The sequence below is a fragment of the Schistocerca gregaria genome, chromosome 4 (genome assembly GCF_023897955.1).
Source record: "Schistocerca gregaria isolate iqSchGreg1 chromosome 4, iqSchGreg1.2, whole genome shotgun sequence".
Classification (NCBI taxonomy): domain Eukaryota; kingdom Metazoa; phylum Arthropoda; class Insecta; order Orthoptera; family Acrididae; genus Schistocerca; species Schistocerca gregaria.
This window is the reverse complement of record NC_064923.1, coordinates 526,329,079-526,352,608: the sequence shown is the minus strand read 5'-3', so window position 1 is coordinate 526,352,608 and position 23,530 is coordinate 526,329,079. Positions and strand designations below refer to the sequence as shown.

The 23,530-nt window shown below is 40.3% G+C and overlaps 1 protein-coding gene across 4 annotated transcripts in view; it reads right to left on the bottom strand.

The window, feature by feature from the left end:
* Window positions 1-1,772: 1,772 nt before the first annotated feature.
* The window catches only part of LOC126267145 (protein D3-like), an 88,107-nt gene continuing 66,349 nt past the window's right edge, over window positions 1,773-23,530 (bottom strand). For all 4 annotated transcript variants that reach the window (XM_049972074.1, XM_049972075.1, XM_049972077.1 and 1 more), the window contains exons 5-6: window positions 20,709-20,784; window positions 1,773-2,193 (exon numbers count right to left, since the gene is read on the bottom strand). In XM_049972074.1, coding sequence (XP_049828031.1) covers window positions 2,052-2,193; window positions 20,709-20,784 — 218 coding nt within the window. In that variant the 3' untranslated portion in view covers window positions 1,773-2,051. The remainder of the gene's footprint in view (window positions 2,194-20,708; window positions 20,785-23,530) is intronic.

Below are 23,530 nucleotides of genomic sequence, written 5' to 3'. Positions count from 1 at the left end.
TTTATCCTGTAGTGAAGTAGAAGTGGGTAGTTCCTGTGAATTATTATGGGTGGAGGTTACACTCAAAAACTAAGCTAGGTTAATAATTGGCTCCTTTAACCGACCTCCCGACTCAGCAGCATTAGTGGCAGAACAACTGAGAGAAAATCTGGAATACATTTCACATAAATTTTCTCAGCATGTTATAGTCTTAAGTGGAGATTTCAATTTTCCAGATATAGACTGGGACACTCAGATGTTTAGGATGGGCGGTAGGGACAGAGCATCGAGTGACATTATACTGACTGCACTATTCGAAAATAACCTCGAGCAATTAAACAGAGAACCGACTAGTGGAGATAACATCTCGGGCCTACAGATAACAAAGAGACCCGAACTTTTCGACTCTTTAAGCGCACAACAGGAAATCAGTGATCATACGGCCATTGCAGCATCCCTGAATATGGAAGTTAATAGGAATATAAAAAAAGGGAGGAAGATTTATCTGTTTAGCAATAGCAATAGAAGGCAGATTTCAGACTACCTAACAGATCAAAACAAAAATTTTTGTTCCAACACTAACAATGTTAGTGTTTATGGAAAACGTTCAAAGCAATTGTAAAATGCGTTTTAGACAGGTACGTGCCGAGTAAAACTGTGAGGGACGTCTACAGACGTTAAAGCAACCTTTGGCATGCCACAGGGGAGTGTCATGGGACCATTGCTTTTCACAATATATATAAATAACCTATTAGGTAGTGTCAGAAGTTCCATGTAGCTTTTTGCCGAGGATGCTGTAGTACACAGATAAGTTGCAGCATCAGAAAATTGCAGCGAAATGCAGGAAGATCTGCAGTGGATAGGCACTTGGTGCAGGGAGTGGCAACTGACCCTTAACATAGACAAATGCAATGTACTGCGAATACATAGAAAGAAGGATCCTTTATTGTATGATTATATGATAGCAGGACAAACACTGGTGGCAGTTACTTCTGTAAAATATCTGGGAGTATGCGTACGGAACGATTTGAAGTGGAATGATCACATAAAATTAACTGTTGGTAAGGCGGATACCAGGTTGAGATTCATTGGGAGAGTCCTTATAAAATGTAGTCCATCAACAAAGGAGGTGGTTTGCAAAACACTCGTTTGACCTATACTGGAGTATTGCTCTTTAGTGTGGGATCCGTACCATATCGAGTTGACAGAGGAGGTAGAGAAGATCCAAAGAAGAGTGGCGTGTTTCGTCACAGGGTTATTTGGCAAACTCAAGTGGCAGACTCTACAAGAGAGGCGCTCTGTATCACGGTGTAGCTTGCTGTCCAGGTTTCAAGAGGGTGCGTTTCTGAATGAGGTATTGAATATATTGCTTCCCCTACTTATACCTCCCGAGTACATCACAAATGTAAAATTAGAGAGATTCGAGCATGCACGGAGGCTCTACGACAGTTGTTCTTCCCACGAACCATACACGACGAACAGGAAAGGGAGGTAATGACAGTGGCACATAAAGTGCCCTCTGCCACACACCGTTGGGTATAAATGTTGATGTAGATTACATTATTTGTTCTTAACCTTTTGATCCACAATTTTAAATATTATTAGCTTTTTGGGTCATTTATGTAGACATCAGTGACATTTTACATCTAATTGCAGGATTCAAATTAATTTAAATCTAGTCCTGTTCAACAGAAACAGTTTCCATGACACACACTTAAGTCTAGTTACAGCCAAATGAATGAAGCAACAAAGGATAACCAGCAGTTAGAGAAAAAGGATTAAAAAAGCAATGCTTGAATGCAAGACTGAATTTATTGTAATGGACAAGATAACAATAAGTGTAATTAAAGATACAGAGTTGTCAATGGTAGTTGTGAATACCAAACTGCATACAACAACAATTAATGCTGAAAAATAAAGAGTCCCACAACAATGAACACTTTTGCATTTGTGTGTGACCAGTAAATTAACCACATATATTTATAGCTCATATATATGCCATTTATAAAACAACAAATTCCCAATGTGCTTTGCATTCAGAATATGCACCAGTGACAGGCAGCACAATTCATTTATTTTCCACTAAGCTGTTCATACAATTTGGGAACATAGTCATCCCACTGGGCCTGGTACAAATTTCCAGCAATTGGGTTGCCAAGGCCATGTTTTTTAGCAAAATTTCGAATAGAAAATTTCCCACGATGCTCACCTGACCTGCAAAAAGAAATCACAGACTGTTCACAACATGCAGATGTACAACTGCAAAACACACTTCCAATAATCATTTGTTTACAATATTAAATTTGCAGCATAAACTGAGATTGAATTTTCTCCTCCCAATGTTTCAAATGTACTACAAGCTTTGGTATGTGTAAAATGGTATGTTTACGTCATAAATTTCATTTCTACCTAATATGCATCTATCTTCAATCAAGACTACATGATGCATTTCAAACAAAATACGGAACTCCTGTGTATTGCAACAAATGGGGATAGATGGTGATATAGAGACCGTGGTGAACGGATATGACATGAAAGAAATTGTGAACAGAGTCAAGGGCTTCCTGAAATGACAATTATTCATGACTAACCAATCACAGAAAACACTTAACAATGCTAGCATGATTAAACAAACTCTGAACAAAAAATGAGTCCATTGGATAGTACACTGACTTTAAAAGCAAAATCATGGAAATATAGTTGTTATTTCTTAAGCTGTGCAAAGTTTGGGTCTGGTAGGTAGAACTGGTAGTCCATCAGGCTTTAAGAAATTAGACAAGTCTTTTTAATAGTAGTAGTGTGAATTGTGCAGTACAAGAATTGAATGACAGCTGGGGTAGGTAAGCATAATAATATGGCAGTGGCACCAGTGGTGGTGGCAACAGTTTAAAATATTTGAATTGGGAAGTAGCGATCGTGATCTATCAACACATTTGAATTTTTTTCACCATGGCACATAACTTAAAAGGAAGAGCCACTGATACAATTTGCCAAATTATAAACAATTTTTTTGAACATTATTTTTTAACTCAACTTTGCAGTTTAGCATGGCCTACACTTATTATTTAACCATTTGGATTCACTGTCAGACCACGTCCGACGTCACTATTTCCCACAACAGCTCCGTTGTCAGATGACAGCACCTACCTTTCTATTATTGTGTTTTCCATCCATTCTTTTGCTGGATTTCACAGGGTGCATGACGTCACTTAGCAAGAATACCGACCTGACAACTCTAAACACGTTACATTTGCAAGTTTCTTGTAGGATAATGGCCAGTAGAAAACGTGCAACAGATGATGGTATTGCCAGGTGGCTCCTTGAGGACACAGGATGAGGGATATAAGTTATAGTGAATCAAAATCTGGAGTGGAAGGTGATGAAGAGACGCCACCTGTACCAAAAAGTTGAATTACATGATGGTGGATCTCATGAAGTTTCAGTTTTCTGACAAGAAACAAGGTTTCACCATTCCTCATGGTGTTTGATCAAAATCCAAAATCACCACGAATTTGCTTTTAAAGTCTGTGTACTATCCGAAGGACTCATTTTTTGTTCGGAGTTTGTTTAATCATACTAGCATTGTTAAATGTTTTCTGTGATTGGCTAGTCATGAATAATTGTCATTTCAGGAAGCCCTTGACTCTCTTCATATTTTCTTTCATGTCACATCCGTTCACCACGGTCTCTATATCATCATCTAGCCCCATTTGTTGCAATACACAGGAGTTCAGTATTTTGTTTGAAATGCCTTATGTAGTCTTGATTGAAGATAGATGCATATTAGGTAGAAATGAAATTTATGGCCTAAACATATCATTTTACACATACCAAAGCTTGTAGTACATTTGAAACATTGGGAGGAGAAAACTGAATATTTCCATCTCTTCTCCACAGACAATCTTATTAGTGAAACTGTGAATGCTACAAAAATGTAGGTTACAGAAAAGGTACAAAAATGTCTTTTCATTTAATGGAACACTCAACATGGCACTCATGGAGTGATGTTTGATTAGAAGAATTGAAGGCTTTTCTTAATGTAATACTGGACATGGCATTGAATTTGGAGGCAGAATTAGTTGACTATTTTACAAAAGACTAACTAGAATGAAAGCCATTTTTCATCTATGTTTTCTCTCAACCTTATCCGCGTAAAATAAGTGTTGGGGAGAATACAGTGCATAGAAAAATAGGATTGGAAAGGGCAAAAGAAAACAGGAAACTTCTTGTTCTGCATATGCAATGTAGGAATTTTAAGATGGCGGGTCCTGCAAAAGCACTCATTAAGAAATTGTGCTACCAAGTTCCTGCTGCAGCGAATGGTCCCAACTGCAGTCAAAAATTTTCAAGAATTTCTTCAGTTACTAACAAAACACATTTCTGCAAAAATACACTACTGTTTGTGGAAATTGCAACACCATGAAGGAAATGCATGAATTCAATTTATTTAATACTACAGGGTAGGTACATGACAAATAACAAATGATTACCTTTTCAAATCTGTGCACGTCTTTTGAGCCCTACTACTCAGTACGTTGTGTGGGAACCATGCACAGCAATGAGAGCTGCTATACCATACGCCATGGCATTGAATAAATAAGGTTCTGAATACATTCCTGAGGGATATCCCTCCACGCAGTTTGTATCTGAGCCCACAAATCCATGACACCAGTTACTGGAGGACCGTGATGCACCAGGTGCCAACCAACTATATCCCAGATGTGTTTAACGGGCGACATGTCTGGCGAACGTGCAGGCCAGGGAAGCAATGGTACCTGTTGCTCTTCAAAGAAGGCCTGTACATTCCTCACAATATGTGGCCAGGCACTGTCCTGTTGAAATGTGGCCTGTAGAGATGCCTGAAGGAGGGGGAGTACCCCTGGCTCCACAACCTCTATCAGGTATTGGTTGCTGTTCAAAGTGCCCACAATATATACGAGGCGAGATCAGTTGTAACCAATGGCGCCCAAAATCATCACACCTGGTGTTTGTCTGCTATGCCGCTCCACAATGCAGCCCTCCACGTTGCTCTCACCGTGGTACCATCGGACACATATGCAGCAATCACTGTAGGACACACTGAAGTGGGACTCATCCGAGAAGATTACATGTTGCCACTCAGCACCCTAGTGACAGTGTTCACGTGCCCATTGCAGTCAGAGGAGCTTGTGGTTTCTGGACAATGGAAGCGACGTAATGGCATGTGTGTAACCTGTCCAACCTGCAGCAGACGGTGACAAACTGTCGGTGCAGAAAAGTTCACACCTGTAGCAGTGCTCCAGTGACAAGCCAACACTGTAGATGACACTGTACGGTCCATAATAGCCATATGGACAAATGACGGTCATCTGGTGCTGTAGTCACGTTCCGTGGCCCAGTTCCCACTCGTCACTGCGTGCAACCTTCCTCTATCCACTGCTTCCACACATACATCACTGTCGTAGGAGCATGCCCTGTGCAAGCCGAAATGTCACGGTATGACAACCCCTTTTCCCGCAGACCGATTATTCTGACCCGTTCGAACTCGCTCACATGCCGATATGGCTACCTTTGACATCGACAAGGCATACTGGCACTCACTGTATTGTTTCCACCTTGCGTGGCAGCTCTGCACCGACTACACTAGGCCCAACACCGACCCTGTCAGACAGAAATGAGAGGGGCCTGCTCAGCCTTCGTGTACTCCATCTCGCTGCAAAACTTATCACATATTGCTTGCACATCCATTGCCACTTCCACCAAGTGTGGCACTATTCTAGTAATTCCTTCTCGGTGTTGCACTTTTCACAAACAGCAATGTACATTGTGAACTCTTTCATCAAAATTAATATTATAACTGTCTATATAATCTGATATTTAAATGTTTCAACAAATGATTTTGCATATAATCAAGATAATTGACGTAAACAGGTTCACATGCTCTAGGAAGAGGCAATCATGGCTGGAATAAACAAATATGAGGCCCACTTGCGGAAACTACTTACAGCAGTATTGTGAATGAAACGGATGGATCATTATAATTATTTCTGTTAATAGTTCACAATGAACTGTGGTCTAGTTTCCATCTGAAGGATTACACCAGTCTCACATGGTAGCAATAGTATGTTACCAAGGAGCCTTATTTGACAGCTGTTTTATCAGCTGCTGATATTACAGACAGACAGGTGTTTAACTCCCGCCTTAGATAAAGCATGTTAGTACACACCTTGAGGATATTTGACATAACTGAGTGAGTACTGCATTCACAGATTTTGTCCTATACACCAGAAAACGAAGCTATGAGTGAGCACTGAGTGGCTAATGCATAAGCTGGACTATGTGACAGGCCCCCTAGGAAAGGGAAGTTTTGTAACTACAGTTTCCTTGACTATTCTAAGTTTATTCAGGATTATGGAAGTTTGATAATCAGCATCCCATGTTTTAGAACAAACTGTGGTACCTCCCTTAACCTTAGACTTATAGAGACAGAAATAAAAAAAACAAAGATTATGGTTTAAGGTCACACTGACAATGTCAACAGAGGCAGAGCACAAGCTCTGATTGGGGAATGATGAGGAAGAAAATCGGCTACCTCCAAAGAAACCATTCTGGCATTTGTTTTACTTGATTTAGGGGAACCTAAATTGTATGGCCAGATGGGAATTTGACCTGTAAAATTGCCAAATGTGAGCCCTGTGTTCTTGATCCATACCAGCTCACAACTGTAACAAGATGTACTATGTATTCATAGGAACCTCATTCCTTCACATGGATGTGACTTACATCGCAAGAGGTTGGAAGGAGCCTAAGTTTCATATTGATGGGCCTCATTATTTCACAGCTTCTGTGTGTAATGGAATACCACCCCTAAGAATCCTAAACTCCTCATCTGTTTCTGTTACACTGATCTCTCTCTCTTGTCTAAAACACTGTTATTTCACAGTCATAAAAACTTTAATCCATTTAACCTATCTTCCTTTGCTCAATAAGCCCATTCCTGGAAGGAAACCATTAACAATTTCTTGTCAGTAGCTACCATGAATTATTTCATAGCAAAATGTTTCATCTGTACACATTTGTTTCCCTCCTCCACAAACTGGGCAGCCACAATGATGACCAAACCCTCTCCTGATGCAATAAAGACCTAGCCAAGGTTTTGACACAAGCTAACAGCTAAAGCACGGGAGGGAGAGGGAGAGGGAGAGGGAGAGGGAGAGGGAGAGGGAGAGGGAGAGGGAGAGGGAGAGGGAGAGGGAGAGGGAGAGGGAGAGGGAGAGGGAGAGGGAGAGGGAGAGGGAGAGGGAGAGGGAGAGGGAGAGATATCAAATTCTTATTTATGTGCCTATCGACTTGTGCCTTTTAACTGTTCAACAACCATATCACACAGTGGATTCTATGTTTTCTCTTTCGACTGCAATTAATTATATTAGAATTACATCACTGTTATATTCCGTGTGTCTGGATATAATGTTCCACACAAAAACTTCCTCACAAGCAGAGAAGCACTCATAAGAAATCTTGGCAGAAAGAGATGATAATTTGAGCCGAAATACTCACTGTCACTATCACTATCTGTGCCTTATTTCAACCAAGGCAAAGTTTTAAATAGGATAACCAACTGTTTTGTATGCCAAAAAGAGACAGCAATGAAATTCAATAAGGAATGGTAGTGGCTTACAAATGAACCTCAAAGCTTATGGAATTAAGGTTTTGCACAAAAGCCTACATCCTCAATGAAAATTTGACTTAAAAAAAATTGCAGCGATTAACAAGAAAGTTGAATGTAAATGTTCAAATAGGCATACTTGAAACCACTTTCATTTTAATGATAAGATCTCCAAGAAGTATTTGGACCGAAGATATGCTCAAAGAAATCCTTATGAAGACATCAACTTGCTGATTTGCTGATGTGGAAAGCGAAATTAAATGCATTCAGCAACAAAAATATCAGTCAGACAGTCAACATATGCAATTAAGAAAATTACTAAGCTGCTGCATAACGAGCAAGCAGGAATTCTTGACTGCTTTGCAACACCTACAACCCAAAGTTCTGTAGCTTGAACAGGGAGAAACTGGACACTGCAAAGGAGGAGAAGATCATCTTGTAAATAAAAAAAATCATGTGCATGCAGTTCCAAACCACCACACAAATAAGAAAGGAGTCCTGCAATAGCAGTGTCTTTCTATCTCTTAGAACTGTTTCCAAACCGGATGCTGGAGACTGCAGCTGCCATCCACTCTTCCGAAAGTTACAGCAGAAATATACAAATTAGTCTGGTACTACCAACTGGAGGAGTGAATAAGTGCATACAACAAGGGGAGATCCAACGGTGACAGCAGAGGTGAAAGTCTCCCAGTCCCATTGTTTAAAGCCCGTCTGGGTAAGTGTCCGTGGGCCTTATGCCGGGGCAGTGAGTGGAAGTGGTCACTACCACAAAGATCGTCATGTGCTCTCTAGTGGATAGATGGTAGAAGCCCCGAACTGTAAATTGATAAATCAATGGCCAAGCAACTACCATGAAGCCACACTGAAATGTGTGATGGCTCCAGTATATAAGAGGCAGAGGTCGAACTGAGACAGTAAAGTTTCGACAGTTCTGCCTCTGCCAGTAAGCACAATACCATGCCACAAGGGGTTACGGGTGTTAAAATCTCCCAAAAGTAGGAAAGGTTCAAGGAGTTGATCAATCACTGCAGTTAATACATTCAGGGATATTGCATCATCCGGAGGAAGACATTTATTGCATCCAGTTATTTCCTGTGTCATCCTTATTCTGACAGCCACAGACTTGAAGAGGGGTTTGAAGGAACACAGTTTCACTACAGGCTGAGTTTAGGACATAAACGCAAACTCCACCTGACACTCAATTATAGCGCTACGGTTCCTGCAGCATCCCTTATAGCCACAGAGGGCAGGGGTGCGCATTGCCAACAACTAGGTTTCCTGGAGGGCAATGCAGAAAGCAGGTGTAAAGCTTAACAGATGCTGTAGCTCAGCCAGGCGGTGGAAAAAACTGCTGCAATTTCACTGGAAAATGATGTCATCGTGAGACTGGGAAGGCATGTAACATTCAATAAGGCAGTTTGCGCCACAGGATCACCTGCTGCCACCAACGTTTGCCTGAGCAGTCTATATCCAATGTGTGAGGGTCCGGCGAGATCTCCGTCCTCAGCAGACACCAGAATCTCTACCTCATCCGTGGACACAGAGCTTGTAAGTAGCGGTGGTCTAGGTGCCACCACAATTCCATTAGTCTTGGGAACCTTCTTTTGGGATTTCTCTCATTGCTCCTCGGGTTTCCCTGGCTGGGAGGACTTCACTGATTCAGTCATCCTATGTCTTAATGTGTTACATCTGATACGACGATTTAGTGGTGCCATTTTTAACAGGACAATGCTCGTCTACACATTCTAAACATCACATGTGTATCTGTGAAGTATCTGGATGTTGGCAGAGATAGCCCCATACCACGCAGTAATATTCCAGAAGAGGACGTAAAAGTGTAATACAGACTGTCTCTTTAGTGGGTTTGTCTCATCTTCTAAGTGTTTCACCTTCCCCACAATATTATCCATATGGTCTTTCCAGTTTAAGTTGCTTGTAATTGTAATTCCTAGGTATTTAGTCGAATTGAAAGGCAACAGGAATTCGAGGAACTGATGGGGGCGACAACTGTTCTTGTAGCGACAGCGTAAGAGGATGTCATAGCCACAGGATGTAGGCACTCAAATTTCCTCTTAGCTTGAGTGTGGGTCAGTCTGTACAGGATCTTACATTCCATTAGTTTCCTCTCTTTCTGTAAAATCCTGCAGTCTGGTGAGCAAGGTGAATGGTGTTCTCTGCAGTTGGCACAGATGGGAGGTGGGGCACATGGAGTATTGGGATGTGATGGATGTCCACTATCTTAACATGTCATGCCACCAGTACAGCGGGAAGACATATGGCGGAACTTCCAGCACTGAAAGTACTTCATTGGGGGAGGGATATATGACTTGACATCACAGCAGTAGACCATCACCTTGACCTTCTCGAGCAATGTGTCACCCTCTAAGGCCAAGATGAAGGCACCGGTGGCAATCTGATTATCCCTCGGACCCCGATGGACATGCCAGACAAACTGAACACCTCGCTGATCTAAATTGGCACGCAGTTAGTCGTCAGACTGCAAAAGAATTTCCCTGTGGAATATAATACCCTGGATCATATTTAAGCTCTTATGGGGTGTGATGGTAACAGAAACATCCCCCAACTTGTCACAAGCGAATAATGCCTGTGACTGGGTAGAGGATGCTGTTTTTATGAAGACTGATTCAGAGTGCATTTTATACAAGCCCGAAACCTCCCTAAACTTGTCCTCCAAATGGTCCACAAAAAAACTGAGGCTTCATGGACATGAAAGATTCCCCATCAACTCTCATACATACAAGGTGCTGGGGCAAATAAGCTTCACTGCAATCCTTAGCCTGGTGTGCCTCCCATGGTGTGGCCAGGGAGGGGAACAATTTGGGGTCATATTTCTTAGCACTGACATTAGACTTTGCCCACTTAGAGACCGCTGGTTGCGGACCACCAGCAAGAAATGATGTACTACACTTCATGGCATGTCATCCACCCTGATGCCACGCACTCCGACCAGGGGCCCTCCCCATGGGCGCCACCCAGCCTCAGCAAGGGCCACCTGGCAGGATGGCCATTGCTGGGAGTCCTGATGCCCCAGGGAGATGGGCATCTACTCCATGGCATACGTGGGGAGTTAACGGCGGAGGCACCAGCAGAGTAATCCCTGTGTTGCCAGGGGGCTACAACCAACAGGGTACATGGTGGCCCCACCACAACACACTGGCTACCATGCCGATATAAGGTGCTAAGAAGTCTGCGGTCATCGTCGGTGCAGAAAGTAACACTGCATGCTGCATTGTGGAAAACGCACCCAGAAAGGTGTCCTCACCCAAGACATGGAGAATGAGTGTGACTGCAATGCAAAAACAAGAAAGTGGGCTAAAGATCTTGATGCACGCTGGACAAGATGCACCATGGAAGGTGCCCTTCCCCAATTGACTCACTCTTCAGGAACATTTAGAAAGATGGATGTCAAACCTGACAGAGGACTATCACATAAAGGTCGAAATGTGAGAGACCGTTTTAGTGCCTCTTACGACAGGCAGGAATACCTCGGGCCTTATCTAACCCCCAGACCTACAGAAGGGCATGGAGGAGGCCCTTCCTGTGGATATTGAGGGTTCATGGTGCAGTCATCAACAAGTTGTGGCTCACATCGGCATCAATGACACCTGTTACTTGGATCCTGCGGCCACCCTCATTTCATTCAGGTGGCTGGTAGAAGTCATGAACATTGATTGCCAGCCTCGCTTGCAGGGTGCAGGCAAGCTCACAATTTGCAGTATCATGCACATAACTGATTAGTGTCCTTTGGACTGGAGACTTGTGTAGGGTCCCAACCAGATACCCTGTCAATTTTGTGATGGTCTTGGCTGCAGATTTCTAGGCTAGTATTATAAGATGGAGTATTGTAGTACTCATTTTGATGTGTCAGGGTTTCACTACTCACAGAACCAGAGTACTTGTGGAGAGCATACGGAAGCTTTTTAAATTGTGCGATAGTTTAAGCCTGATGAATGCTCACCAGTCAATATGCAGAGTGTGAAATCATATCACTTACAAAGTCAGGACACTTCAGATGTCAAAATTTTAACAGTAAACTACCAGAGTATTCATACCACAGTTCCTGAATTTACTGCCCTCCAGGAAAGCTCTGGTGCTCAAATTATGCTTAGAACTGAGAACTGGACCCTGCCAGGGGCCACTGCCTTATTGAAGGCAATGATAATTCTGATACATTTTATGGTGATCTTCAGAAAGACGTGAATACAATCAACAAGACAGACCATGTTGTCATCACTGGTGATTTTAATTCAAGAATTGGAAATGTATCCATACCAGGAATACAAGACTTGGAGAATAGGCCCTTAATAATAATGAACATGAATTAAACGAATTTGCCTCCTCCAACAATTTTAAAATTATCAAAACATTCTGCAGTAAGAAAGACAATCACAAGTTTAAATGGAGCATATGAGGATTATGGTCTGTGATTGATTACATAGTAATTAATGATAAAATGAAGAATCTTATGCAAGATATACGTGTTTATACAGGAAGTGACATAGGTAGTGACCACTTCCTTCTAGACAGTAAGATAAGGTTACTATCAAAGTGGAAGAAGACAAAAGAACTACAAAAGAAGCAACAACAAGGGTGGTTTGAAGTCCATCTCATGTTTCAATATAGTATGGGGAAACTTAATCAGTACAGACTCCAAGAAAAGCTTGCTTCACTACCAGTCAATAAAGACATAGATATAAAATCTAATAATAGCAAAACCTGCATCACTGAAACTGCCTTAGAAGCACTCGGTAAAAGGAAGGAAACAGATGGGAAAAAATGACTAAATTTGGAACACAGAAATTAAAGAAGCCAGTACAGAAAAAAATAGTTTATTTGAATTTTCTGCTGACAAAAGCATCAGAAACCTGGGAAACATACAAAACAAAAAAGAATGCTGTGAAACAAAGGTGAAAAGCAGACAAAGAGTCATGGGATTCATTCATAAGCGTCTTAGAACACAATGTACATGGCAGACGCAATGTGCCTACAAGGTCACGAAAGCCCTCAACAAGGAAGAAAAGGATGGCACCTCACTGAACATTGGCTAAATCATTATACAGATTTGTGGTGTGCACAAATGGCCAAAGATAGTAATTGACAAAGTATGCACAATGAAACAGTGGATCCAATTACTATGGATGAACTATAACAGCATTTGAAAGGCATGAAAAACAGAAAAGCTATTTGAACAGATGGAATAAATGCAGAGCTAATTAAATATGGACTACTGCTAGATAAAAGACTTTTACAATTAATAAATGAATGTTGGTCGAATTGCAAGATCCCAGACCCTCCGTAAACAGCATAAGTGATCTCTCTTTCAAAAAAGGGAAACATAATAACTGTAAAAATATCATGGCATAAGTCTTCTAAACACTGGCTACAAACTATACTCAAAGATCAATAACTGCATGAAGAATATTACAGAAGCTACTATTTCTGAAGAACAAAACAGATCTAGACGACGTTGTTCAGGCACAGACAATGTTTTTGTAATTAAAAACATCATCGAAAAACACAGAGAACTTAACCCATATGGCCTTCATCGACCTTGAGAACGTCTTTGACCATGTGAGCCGTGATAGCCTATGGAAGATTATATTTGAACGTAGGTATCCCAATTGCCTAATAGAGGTGGTGAAAACTCTTTACAAAACTACACGCATTGTAATAAACACAAGTAGAAATTGATTGGAAGAAATAATTATTAACCAACATGTTTGATAAGGATGTTGACTATCACCTACCCTTTTTAGTATCTGCATTGACCTCAATATTCGCAAGTAGAAATGTAATGTAAACAAAGGAATTAAGATAACAAAAGAGACTTTACTTTTCTTTGCTGATATCATCATCATCATCATCATCATCATCATCATCATCATCATCATCATCATTATTATTATTCAAAAGAATGAAAATGACCTCCAAAGATCAGTGTACCAGATAAACAAAATTTGTAAGAAGTACAACTTTAAAATTTCTAGTAAAAAAATAAAAATAATGGCAATTGTTTTGGATAACTCAGTTTTAGAACAAGTGTCTCAAATCCCTTATTTAGGCTGTGCTGTAAGTTTTGATTTTCACCCTGATACTGAAAATAAATTACGATTTCCAAGTTTAGGTGGTACAATTAGCAGAACATTAAATATTTTAAGCATGAATGAAAAAAATTCAAAACTTTTGTGGAGATTGGAATCACAGGTTCGAGGAGGTGATATGGAAAGGTAGTCCATGAAGTAGTTCTGAATACATTTTCCAAAACCTTTCTACAGCAGCTAGTTTGACGCACCATACAAAGGAAATATCCTACACGTTGCAACTACCAACAGACTGGCCTTATGAACAGTGTCAGTACAGAGACAGGGATTAGTGAACATAATATCACAGCAATTATGGTTATCAAAGTTAACAAATCCATCAAGAAGGCAAGGAGAACTTTTATGTATGAAAGAGAGTAGATTGGATTAATGCAGAAAAGAACCACCACTGTTTATTAATGAAATTCAGAAAACACTGAGGATTCACAGATTGCTGGACTCCTGGTTAAAAAAACGTGGAAACGTTCATAGACATAAGTTAGTAGAAATAAAAAAGATTGTTGTGCAAAATATATAACTACCAGTGTTATAATTTAACATAAGAAGTTGCTGGGTACCCAAGAATCCTACTACATAGAATCAGTGAGTGGGTTGAAAGCTTCTCTCAAGGCACTTGTCAACCAGTCTCATGTAGCAACAGCAAAAGGAAAGCTTAAATTAAAACTTCTGCAAAAACACACATCCCTGGCATTAAGACAACTAAATGAGTTGAAAACAAATAAGCCACCAGGTCCAAATGGAATCCATATTCTGTTTTACAGAGAGTACACTGGCCCCTCAGTCAGCTTTAATTTACTGCAAATCTATTGCCAAGCACAAAGTCCTAAGCAACTAGTAAAAAGCACGAGCGACTCTTGTATGTATGAAAGATATAAGGATGGACATGAAACATTACAGATCAATATCCTTACCATCAGTTTGCTGTAGTGTTTTTGAACGTAAGTTTGAATACAATAAATTTCCTCGAAACAGCAAAGCTGTCCACAAATCAGCACATATTTAGAAAGCATCACTCACACGAAACTCAGCTTCCCTTCTCTCATGTAACAGAATGTGAGGCATGAATGAAGAGCAACAGGTAGATTTCATATTCCTAGTTCCAGAAATTGTTTTGACACTGTGCTCACTGCAGACTACTAACCAAAGTCCAAGTATAGGGAATAAGTTCTCATGCATGTGAGCGGTTCCAAAACTTATTAAGTAATAGAAGCCAGTACATTGTCCTGGACAACAAGTGTTCATCAGAAGAGACTACAGAAGGATACAGGACAACTCTTGACAGAATACCTATTTGGTGTGATGAATGACAACTTGCTTTAAATGCAGAAAAATGAAAATTAATGCATTTGAGTACGAAAATTAATCATATAATGTTTGAACAAAGTATTAGTAATGAGTCCCTTAACACAGCAATGTTGAGTAAATATCTAGATGTAACACCGCAAAGTGACATGAAATTGAACGAGCACATAACGTCAGTAGTAGCAAGGTGAATAGTCCATTGTGGTTTATTGGGAGATATCTAGCAAAATGTAGCTCATCTACAAAGAAAACAGCATACAGAACACTGATACAATGAATTCTTGAGTATTGCTCATATGTATGGGATCCCCACCATGTCAGATTAAAGGAATACATTTAATCAATTCAGAGATGTGCTATAGCATTTGTCACCAGTTAGTTTGATCACACACGAATATTGCAGAGAAGCTTCATGAACTCAAATGGGAATCCCTGGAGTGAACAACACTTTTCATGAAAGACTGTTGAGACAATTTAGAGAATAGGCATTTGCAGTTGACCGTTGTATAATTACATGACCACTAATGTACATTGCCTGTAAGGACCACAAAGACAAGAGAAATTAGGGCATACAGAGGAACATTTTTTCCTCGCTCCATTTGTGAGTGGAAAGGGAATGACTAGTGGCCATGCACTATACTGTGGCTTGTGGAGTATGTATGTAGATTTTACTCTCTTTATTTCTTTTTCTCTGATAAATATAACTTTTTATTCTGCTGAGTAGTAGTAGTGGCAGCAGCACAAAAGAGATCTGTTACCCCTTACCAGACAGAGTTAACAGAAAAATCCACTATCAGCAAAATTATAAAATATGAGCGTCTGCTGCAAGTACGCAAAGAAGTCAGAATTGCCTGAGTAACAGATAGATTATATAATCTTCACATGCATGGCAACATCTTCTCAAAACACTATCCTCCAATCCCAGCTGTCACTATCTGATCACCACCTCATACCCACCTTATCACAAGCTCAGCTCATGTGACCACCCACACTTAAGCTATTTCTTCAGCTTTTTTTTCCTCTTTCATCATACTATGATCAATTTTAAAATAAAGTTTCAAGTATATTGATGTGCTACAGCTTTGCTTGGGTTATGAACTGTTCCTGTGTCAACCAGCAGTACGACATAATAGAGGGAAGGGGTCAGCAGCCTGAAATCCAGTCAACACTAAGCAAAAAGAAATATTCAGAGTGCAGGGACTAAGAGAAAAATGCCAGCCAGCACTTCTGAAAGCTGAAGTTGTGAAATCTTACAGCTATGCACAGCTTCTGGAGGATCTGACTGAAGAAGAAAACCAGGGAAAATGAGGTCATCGCTGCCCAAAGGCAACAAATAGCCAACCCAGCGAGCTACGAGTTTCGGGGTGGGAACACTGGAATTAGAAAAACACTAACCAACCAGCTCTCCTCCCACCCCACCCCACCCCACCCCACCCCAAAAAATCAAATCCTCGTCATCAGATATGCTGTGCAATGTAATCTACCCCCCCCCCCCCCCCCCCCCATGAACCATGGACCTTGTCATTGGTGGGGAGGCTTGCGTGCCTCAGCGATACAGACAGCCGTACCGTAGGTACAACCACAACGGACGGGTATCTTTTGAGAGGCCAGACAAACGTGTGGTTCCTGAAGAGGGGCAGCAGCCTTTTCAGTAGTTGCAAGGGCAACAGTCTGGATGATTGACTGATCTGGCCTTGTAATAATAACCAAAACGGCCTTGCTGTGCTGGTACTGCGAACGGCTGAAAGCAAGGGGAAACTACGGCCGTAATTTTTCCCGAGAGCATGCAGCTTTACTGTATGATTAAATGATGATGGCGTCCTCTTGGGTAAAATATTCTGGAGGTAAAATAGTCCCCCATTCGGATCTCCAGGTGGGGACTACTCAAGAGGATGCCATTATCAGGAGAAAGAAAACTGGCGTTCTACGGATCGGAGCGTGGAATGTCAGATCCCTTAATCGGGCAGGTAGATTAGAAAATTTAAAAATGGAAATGGATAGGTTAAAGTTAGATATGGTGGGAATTAGTGAAGTTCGGTGGCAGGAGGAACAAGACTTCCAGTCAGGTGACTACAGGGTTATAAACACAAAATCAAATAGGGGTAATGCAGGAGTAGGTTTAATAATCAATAGGAAAATAGGAATGCTGGTAAGCTACTACAAACAGCATAGTGAACGCATTATTGTGGCCAAGATAGATGTGAAGCCCACACCTACTACAGTAGTACAAGTTTATATGCCAACTAGCTCTGCAGATGACGAAGAAATTGAAGAAATGTATGACGAAATAAAAGAAATTATTCAGATAGTGAAGGGAGACGAAAATTTAATAGTCATGTGTGACTGGAATTCGAGTGTAGGACAAGGGAGAGAAGGAAACGTAGTAGGTGAATATGGACTACAGCAAAGAAATGAAAGAGGAAGCCGCCTGGTAGAATTCTGCACAGACCACAACTTAATCATAGCTAATACTTGGTTTCAGAATCGTGAAAGGAGGTTGTATACATGGAAGAAGCCTGGAGATACTGACAGATTTCAGATAGATTATATAATGGTAAGACAGAGATTTAGGAAGCAGGTTTTAAATTGTAAGACATTTCCAGGGGCAGATATGGACTCTGACCACAATCTATTGGTTATGAACTGTAGATTAAAACTGAAGAAACTGCAAAAAGGTGGGAATTTAAGGAGATGGGATCTGGATAAACTGACTAAACCAGAGGTTGTACAGAGTTTCCGGGAGAGCATAAGTGAACAATTGACAAGAATGTGGGAAAGACATACAGTAGAAGAATGGATAGCTTTGAGGGATGAAGTAGTGACGGCAGCAGAGCATCAAGTAGGTAAAAAGGCAAGGGCTAGTAGAAATCCTTGGGTAACAGAAGAAATATTGAATTTAATTGATGATAGGAGAAAATATAAAAATGCAGTAATTGAAGCAGGCAAAAAAGAATACAAATGTCTCAAAAATGAGATCGACAGGAAGTGCAAAATGGCTAAGCAGGGATGGCTAGAGGGCAAAGGTAAGGATGTAGAAGCTTATCTCACTAGGGGTAAGGTAGATACTGCCTACAGGAAAATTAGAGAGACCTTTGGAGATAAGAGAACCACTTGTATGTACATCAAGAGCTCAGATGTAAACCCAGCTCTAAGCAAAAAAGGGAAAGCAGGAAGGTGGAAGGAGTATATAGAGGGTCTATACAAGGGCGATGTACTTGAGGACAATATTATGGAAATGGAAGAGGATGTAGATGAAGATGAAATGGGAGATACGATACTGCGTGAAGAGTTTCACAGAGCACTGAAAGACATGAGTCAAAACATGGCCCCGGGAGTAGACAACATTCCCTGACAAAACTGTACCATCTGGTGAGCAAGATGTATGAGACATGTGAAATACCCTCAGACTTCAAGAAGAATAATTCCAATCCCAAAGAAAGCAGGTGTTGACAGATGTGAAAATTACCGAACTATCAGTTTAATAAGCCACAGCTGCAAAATACTAACTCTAATTCTTTACAGACGAATGGAAAAACTAGTAGAAACCGAACTCGGGGAAGACCAGTTTGGATTCCGTAGAAATACTGGAACACGTGAGGCAATACTGACCTTACAACTTATCTTAGAAGAAAGATTAAGGAAAGGCAAACCTACATTTCTATCATTTGTAGACTTAGAGAAAGCTTCTGACAATGTTGACTTGAATACTCTCTTTCAAATTCTAAAGGTGGCAGGCGTAAAATACAGGGAGTGAAAGGCTATTTACAATTTGTACAGAAACCAGATGGCAGTTATAAGAGTCGAGGGACATGAAAGGGAAGCAGTGGTTGGGAAGGGAGTAAGACAGGGTTGCAGCCTCTCCCCAATGTTATTCAATCTGTATATTGAGCAAGCAGTAAAGGAAACGAAAGAAAAGTTCGGAGTAATTATTAAAATCCATGGAGAAGAAATAAAAACTTCGAGGTTCACCGATGACATTGTAATTCTGTCAGAGACAGCAAAGGACTTGGAAGAGCAGTTGAATGGAATGGACAGTGTGTTGAAAGGAGGATATAAGATGAACATCAACAAAAGCAAAATGATGATAATGGAATGTAGTCGATTTAAGTCGGGTGATGCTGAGGGTATTAGAGTAGGAAATGAGACACTTAAAGTAGTAAAGAAGTTTTGCTATTTGGAGAGCAAAATAACTGATGATGGTTGACTTAGAGAGGATATAAAATGTAGACTGACAATGGGAAGGAAAGGGTTTCTGAAGAAGAGAAATTTGTTAACATAAAATATAAATTTAAGTGCCAGGAAGATGTTTCTGAAAGTATTTGTATGGAGTGTAGCCATGTATGGAAGTGAAACATGGACGATAAATAGTTTGGACAAGAAGAGAATAGAAGCTTTCAAAATGTGGTGCTACAGAAGAATGCTGAAGATTAGATGGGTAGATCACATAACTAATGAAGTATTGAATAGGATTGGGGAGAAGTGTAGTTTGTGGCACAACTTGACTAGAAGAAGGGATCGATTGGTAGGACATGTTCTGAGGCATCAAGGGATCGCCAATTTAGCATTGGAGGGCAGCGTGGATAGTAAAAATCGTAGAGGGAGACCAAGAGATGACTACACTAAGCAGATTCAGAAGGATGTTTGTTGCAGTAGGTACTGGGAGATGATGAAGCTTGCACGGGATAGAGTAGCATGGAGAGCTGCATCAAACCAGTCTCAGGACTGAAGACAACAACAACATGTAATCTATGCCAGCTGGAGACTAGGAACACTGACACTGGCATGCTGTGCATCCATGGCCACCTATGACATTGATTCTAACAACTTTCTCTCTACCAGTGGTCCTATCCTTGTAACTGATGAGACTAGACGACTATCATAAACAGTGTCAGCATAGCTTTGCTTTGCACTGAAATTAGTATAAGAGTACTGAGACCTTATTAGTCAAGGCTGCTCTATAAAACTTACATTCAAATATTGATTTCTTTAAATAAATACAAAAAAACATCACCCTTGGTTTTACGTGACTGACAAAATTCATGGCTATGTGACAAGTTCTCCAGCCCACTGTCACATTCACAATCCTATAACGGCAAATGCTTCTGGAGCTATAGAACTCACTGTCAATAATAAACTATCAGCAAATATGCCAGAGGCAATTGTAATCAAGCAACAAACACAATAATTCAGTGCCCTTCTTTATCTTTCCTTATGCGACTCCATAACTGATTATTTTGGAAAACAACTATCTAGCAAACTGACTCCAACAATTCTTTTTATCAGTATACAGTTCAGTTACCCCTGGAGACTTTCATAATTCCCAGCTTCCCAGGTGTTCTTGGTAAGTAGCCTCCCTGTGTAACCCATGTGTCTCACAAGCAAGGTATATGTGTTGCATTGATATAGCCCAGTCCTTCATTCACCATTAGGAAGGCACGCTTGTGAACTCCAGTACAAAATGTAGCAATGCTATCACATTCACTTGATATAATTTGAAAAAATATTTCAGTTTCTAAATGACAAAAAAAAAAGTTTCCATAAATAAGTACTCCAGAGTAGCAAAAAATTAGTATTTTTGATGTAAATGACAGAGAAGTCAAATATCTATTTTCTAATTATTAGATTTAGCATTGGTGCAAGTAACGAAATTATGTACTTACCTATTTGTCAAGCGCTTTTCATCAAACGTCAATTTGCCTGGCTGTTTATATAGCAAGAAACAGTAACGATGCAGGCCTGACAAAAGTAAAGCATTTTATTACAGATTCAATTCACAAAGGACTCAATTTAAAATTTCAATACAAAAACATTAACTAGTAAGTACTACTAGTAAGGGTACTAAAAATCTATTTTTTTTAATCTGCAATAATTGTTCTCATATGCTCTGAATAATAGGCAATCTAGAAAGAGTAAATGCCCAAACAAGCACACATGTGCGCTTGTATGCTTTTCCATCTTAAGAACAAATTCTGTCACTCAATGTGTCAACTCTAGGATAAGTTCTACCTTTCATCCTTTCATTACTTGTATTCCACCCACAAATTCATATCATATCATATCATATCAATGTTTTTAAGTGTACACAAACCGTGAAGCACACATTAAAAAAACTCAAACAATGGGCAGCAAGAAATTCAGTTCCCTAGAAATAGTGTGCTGTACAGTGCACCGGTGGTTCTGCAGACTCCCAAGGATTACTGTGGAGTTGTAATGAGAATGAGAGAAATGATATCAAAAAGTTATGGAACAATGCGTCACATATGCACAATACATATTTCACAAAATATTTACTGTTTGCATTTGAATCACTGCCACATATGTTGATCTGAATTTCTTGCACATTTTCAAAACTATATCAGAATTATGGATGGCATACTACTCACCTGCAAATATACATCAAATTTCGTTCAGGAAACAACAGGTCTGCAATAGTACTTACACTAACACAATTAAGTTCTGCTAATTTGTGGATGCACATTTAATAATTTCTTGGAATCTATATTGAAATGTACTCAGCCTGTCACAGTTAATAACCCAATTAAAATCAATGTTTAAATAATCATCATTTTACCTCATTGTAAAGTACTCTGGAGAACTCTTGCAACACAAGGGCACCCAACTTAGGCCAACTAGACATAAAAGAGGCCTTTAAAATGATTGTAACAACACTAACATAAGTTGTTATATTTTATGTGAGTTTTTCCTGAGTGCCTTTTTCTGTTAAGTCATTGCTGTGAATGCAAGTAAGTAGCATGCCACATTCCTCACACCAAAGACATTATAATACTTCACACCTAAGAGATTGTAATACTTCAGAAATCTGTAAGCGAATTCCCTCAGTGTACCAAGTATTAATTTCATATTTAAAGAACAACTGGTAACCAAGCTTTATCACAAACAGTGAAATCATTGCATAACAACCACTTACAGTAAAGAAAACTGATTACTCAGGCACTTAATATTCTATTCACCTTATAAGTGATGAAGTTTGGTTTGTGGGGCGCTCAACTGCATAGTCACCAGAGCCTGTACAAAGTCCCAAATTTTACACAGTCCAATTGTTTTTTATACAATACAACCTTGCCACTGTCACAAATGATGATGATGATGATGATGATGATATGGCGAGTACAGAACAAACACCCACTCTCCAGGCAGAGAAAATCCTCAACTCAGCCAGGAATCGAACCCGGGACCCCGTGATCCAGAGGCAGCAACACTAGCCATTAGACCACTAGCTGCGGACGCACCTTATCTATGCTCAGTTTGAGTTCAAGCACAATGGTACACTAAAAAAATTTTATTAGATAGGTTGCCTCACCTGTATTGATCGTTTATCCCCCCCCCCCCCCCCCCCCCGTGTCCCCCTCCCCAAACTAGGGTCATGGTATGTACTCAGTTGCTACAAGCTTATGTATGTATGTATGTATGTATGTATGATAATTTTAACCCTAGTATCAGATTGCAGCCACTCGGACAAAACTCATTGTTCTATCACTTGGCACTTGATGATACAATTTTGCCTGATGGAAGAAGGGATATTTGTGTCCAAACATGTGATCACCCATCAGAAAGGCAGAATTGTAAGGTGATGAGTGTTCTATGTTGCAGTCCTAGATGTTGTTGAACTTGAAGTGGCCCAGTCAATAATTTTAAATGCTTGTAGAAAGGAGAAAATTACTTCTCTTCCTGCTGAATCTATTATCGAACTGTTTGAATGTGTGACAGTGGCAGTAACATAGACGCTGATGGTGACAGCAGGACCAACATTGTTTAAGAAACGTTAAATAAGAAGTAAGTATAGTTGGAAAATTCTGGTAGAATTTAAATGATTTTAGGATTAAAGAAGACCGCTCACCTCTTGCCTATGTTAAGCATGTGCTACAGCAGTCCCAACCAATGTGGTTTTTTTGACATCTTTTAGCACTTCGCTGTCTGACTGCATCGCACACTATTCTATGAACCACTTATCCACCGATCACTTACAATGCTCTTCTAACAATTATTCATCTCCAAATCCACCCATCCTCCTCACACATTGCTCCCATCAGAACATAAGGTCTTTCCTTTTTCTTTCCCATACATCATAACTTACACACCATCAAATATCCTCAAGATTAAAGAGCAGCCCCGTAACCCTCCTTTTGTCCTTTTCATTCCCCAAACCCACACACTTATCCAGTTCCCTTTACAACAATCCAACACTTTCATTTGTCCCATTTCGCACATCATTTCTCATTTTCCTAGCACCATCCTTACCCAATTGGACTGCTGCTCCATCAATCTGCATCAGTTCAGAATAGTATCCCTATTCCTATCTTAAATCCAGTCCCACATCCTGTTCCTCAACTGTTACCTAAGCCATGGAATAAAGCTCCCACCCACCCTGCCCCCTTAACAGACTAACCATAAAGATCCCACTCCTCCGCCCACAATGACCTTTAATTTTCAGAGTCTGCTAGTTCTTATCTCTCAAACTTGA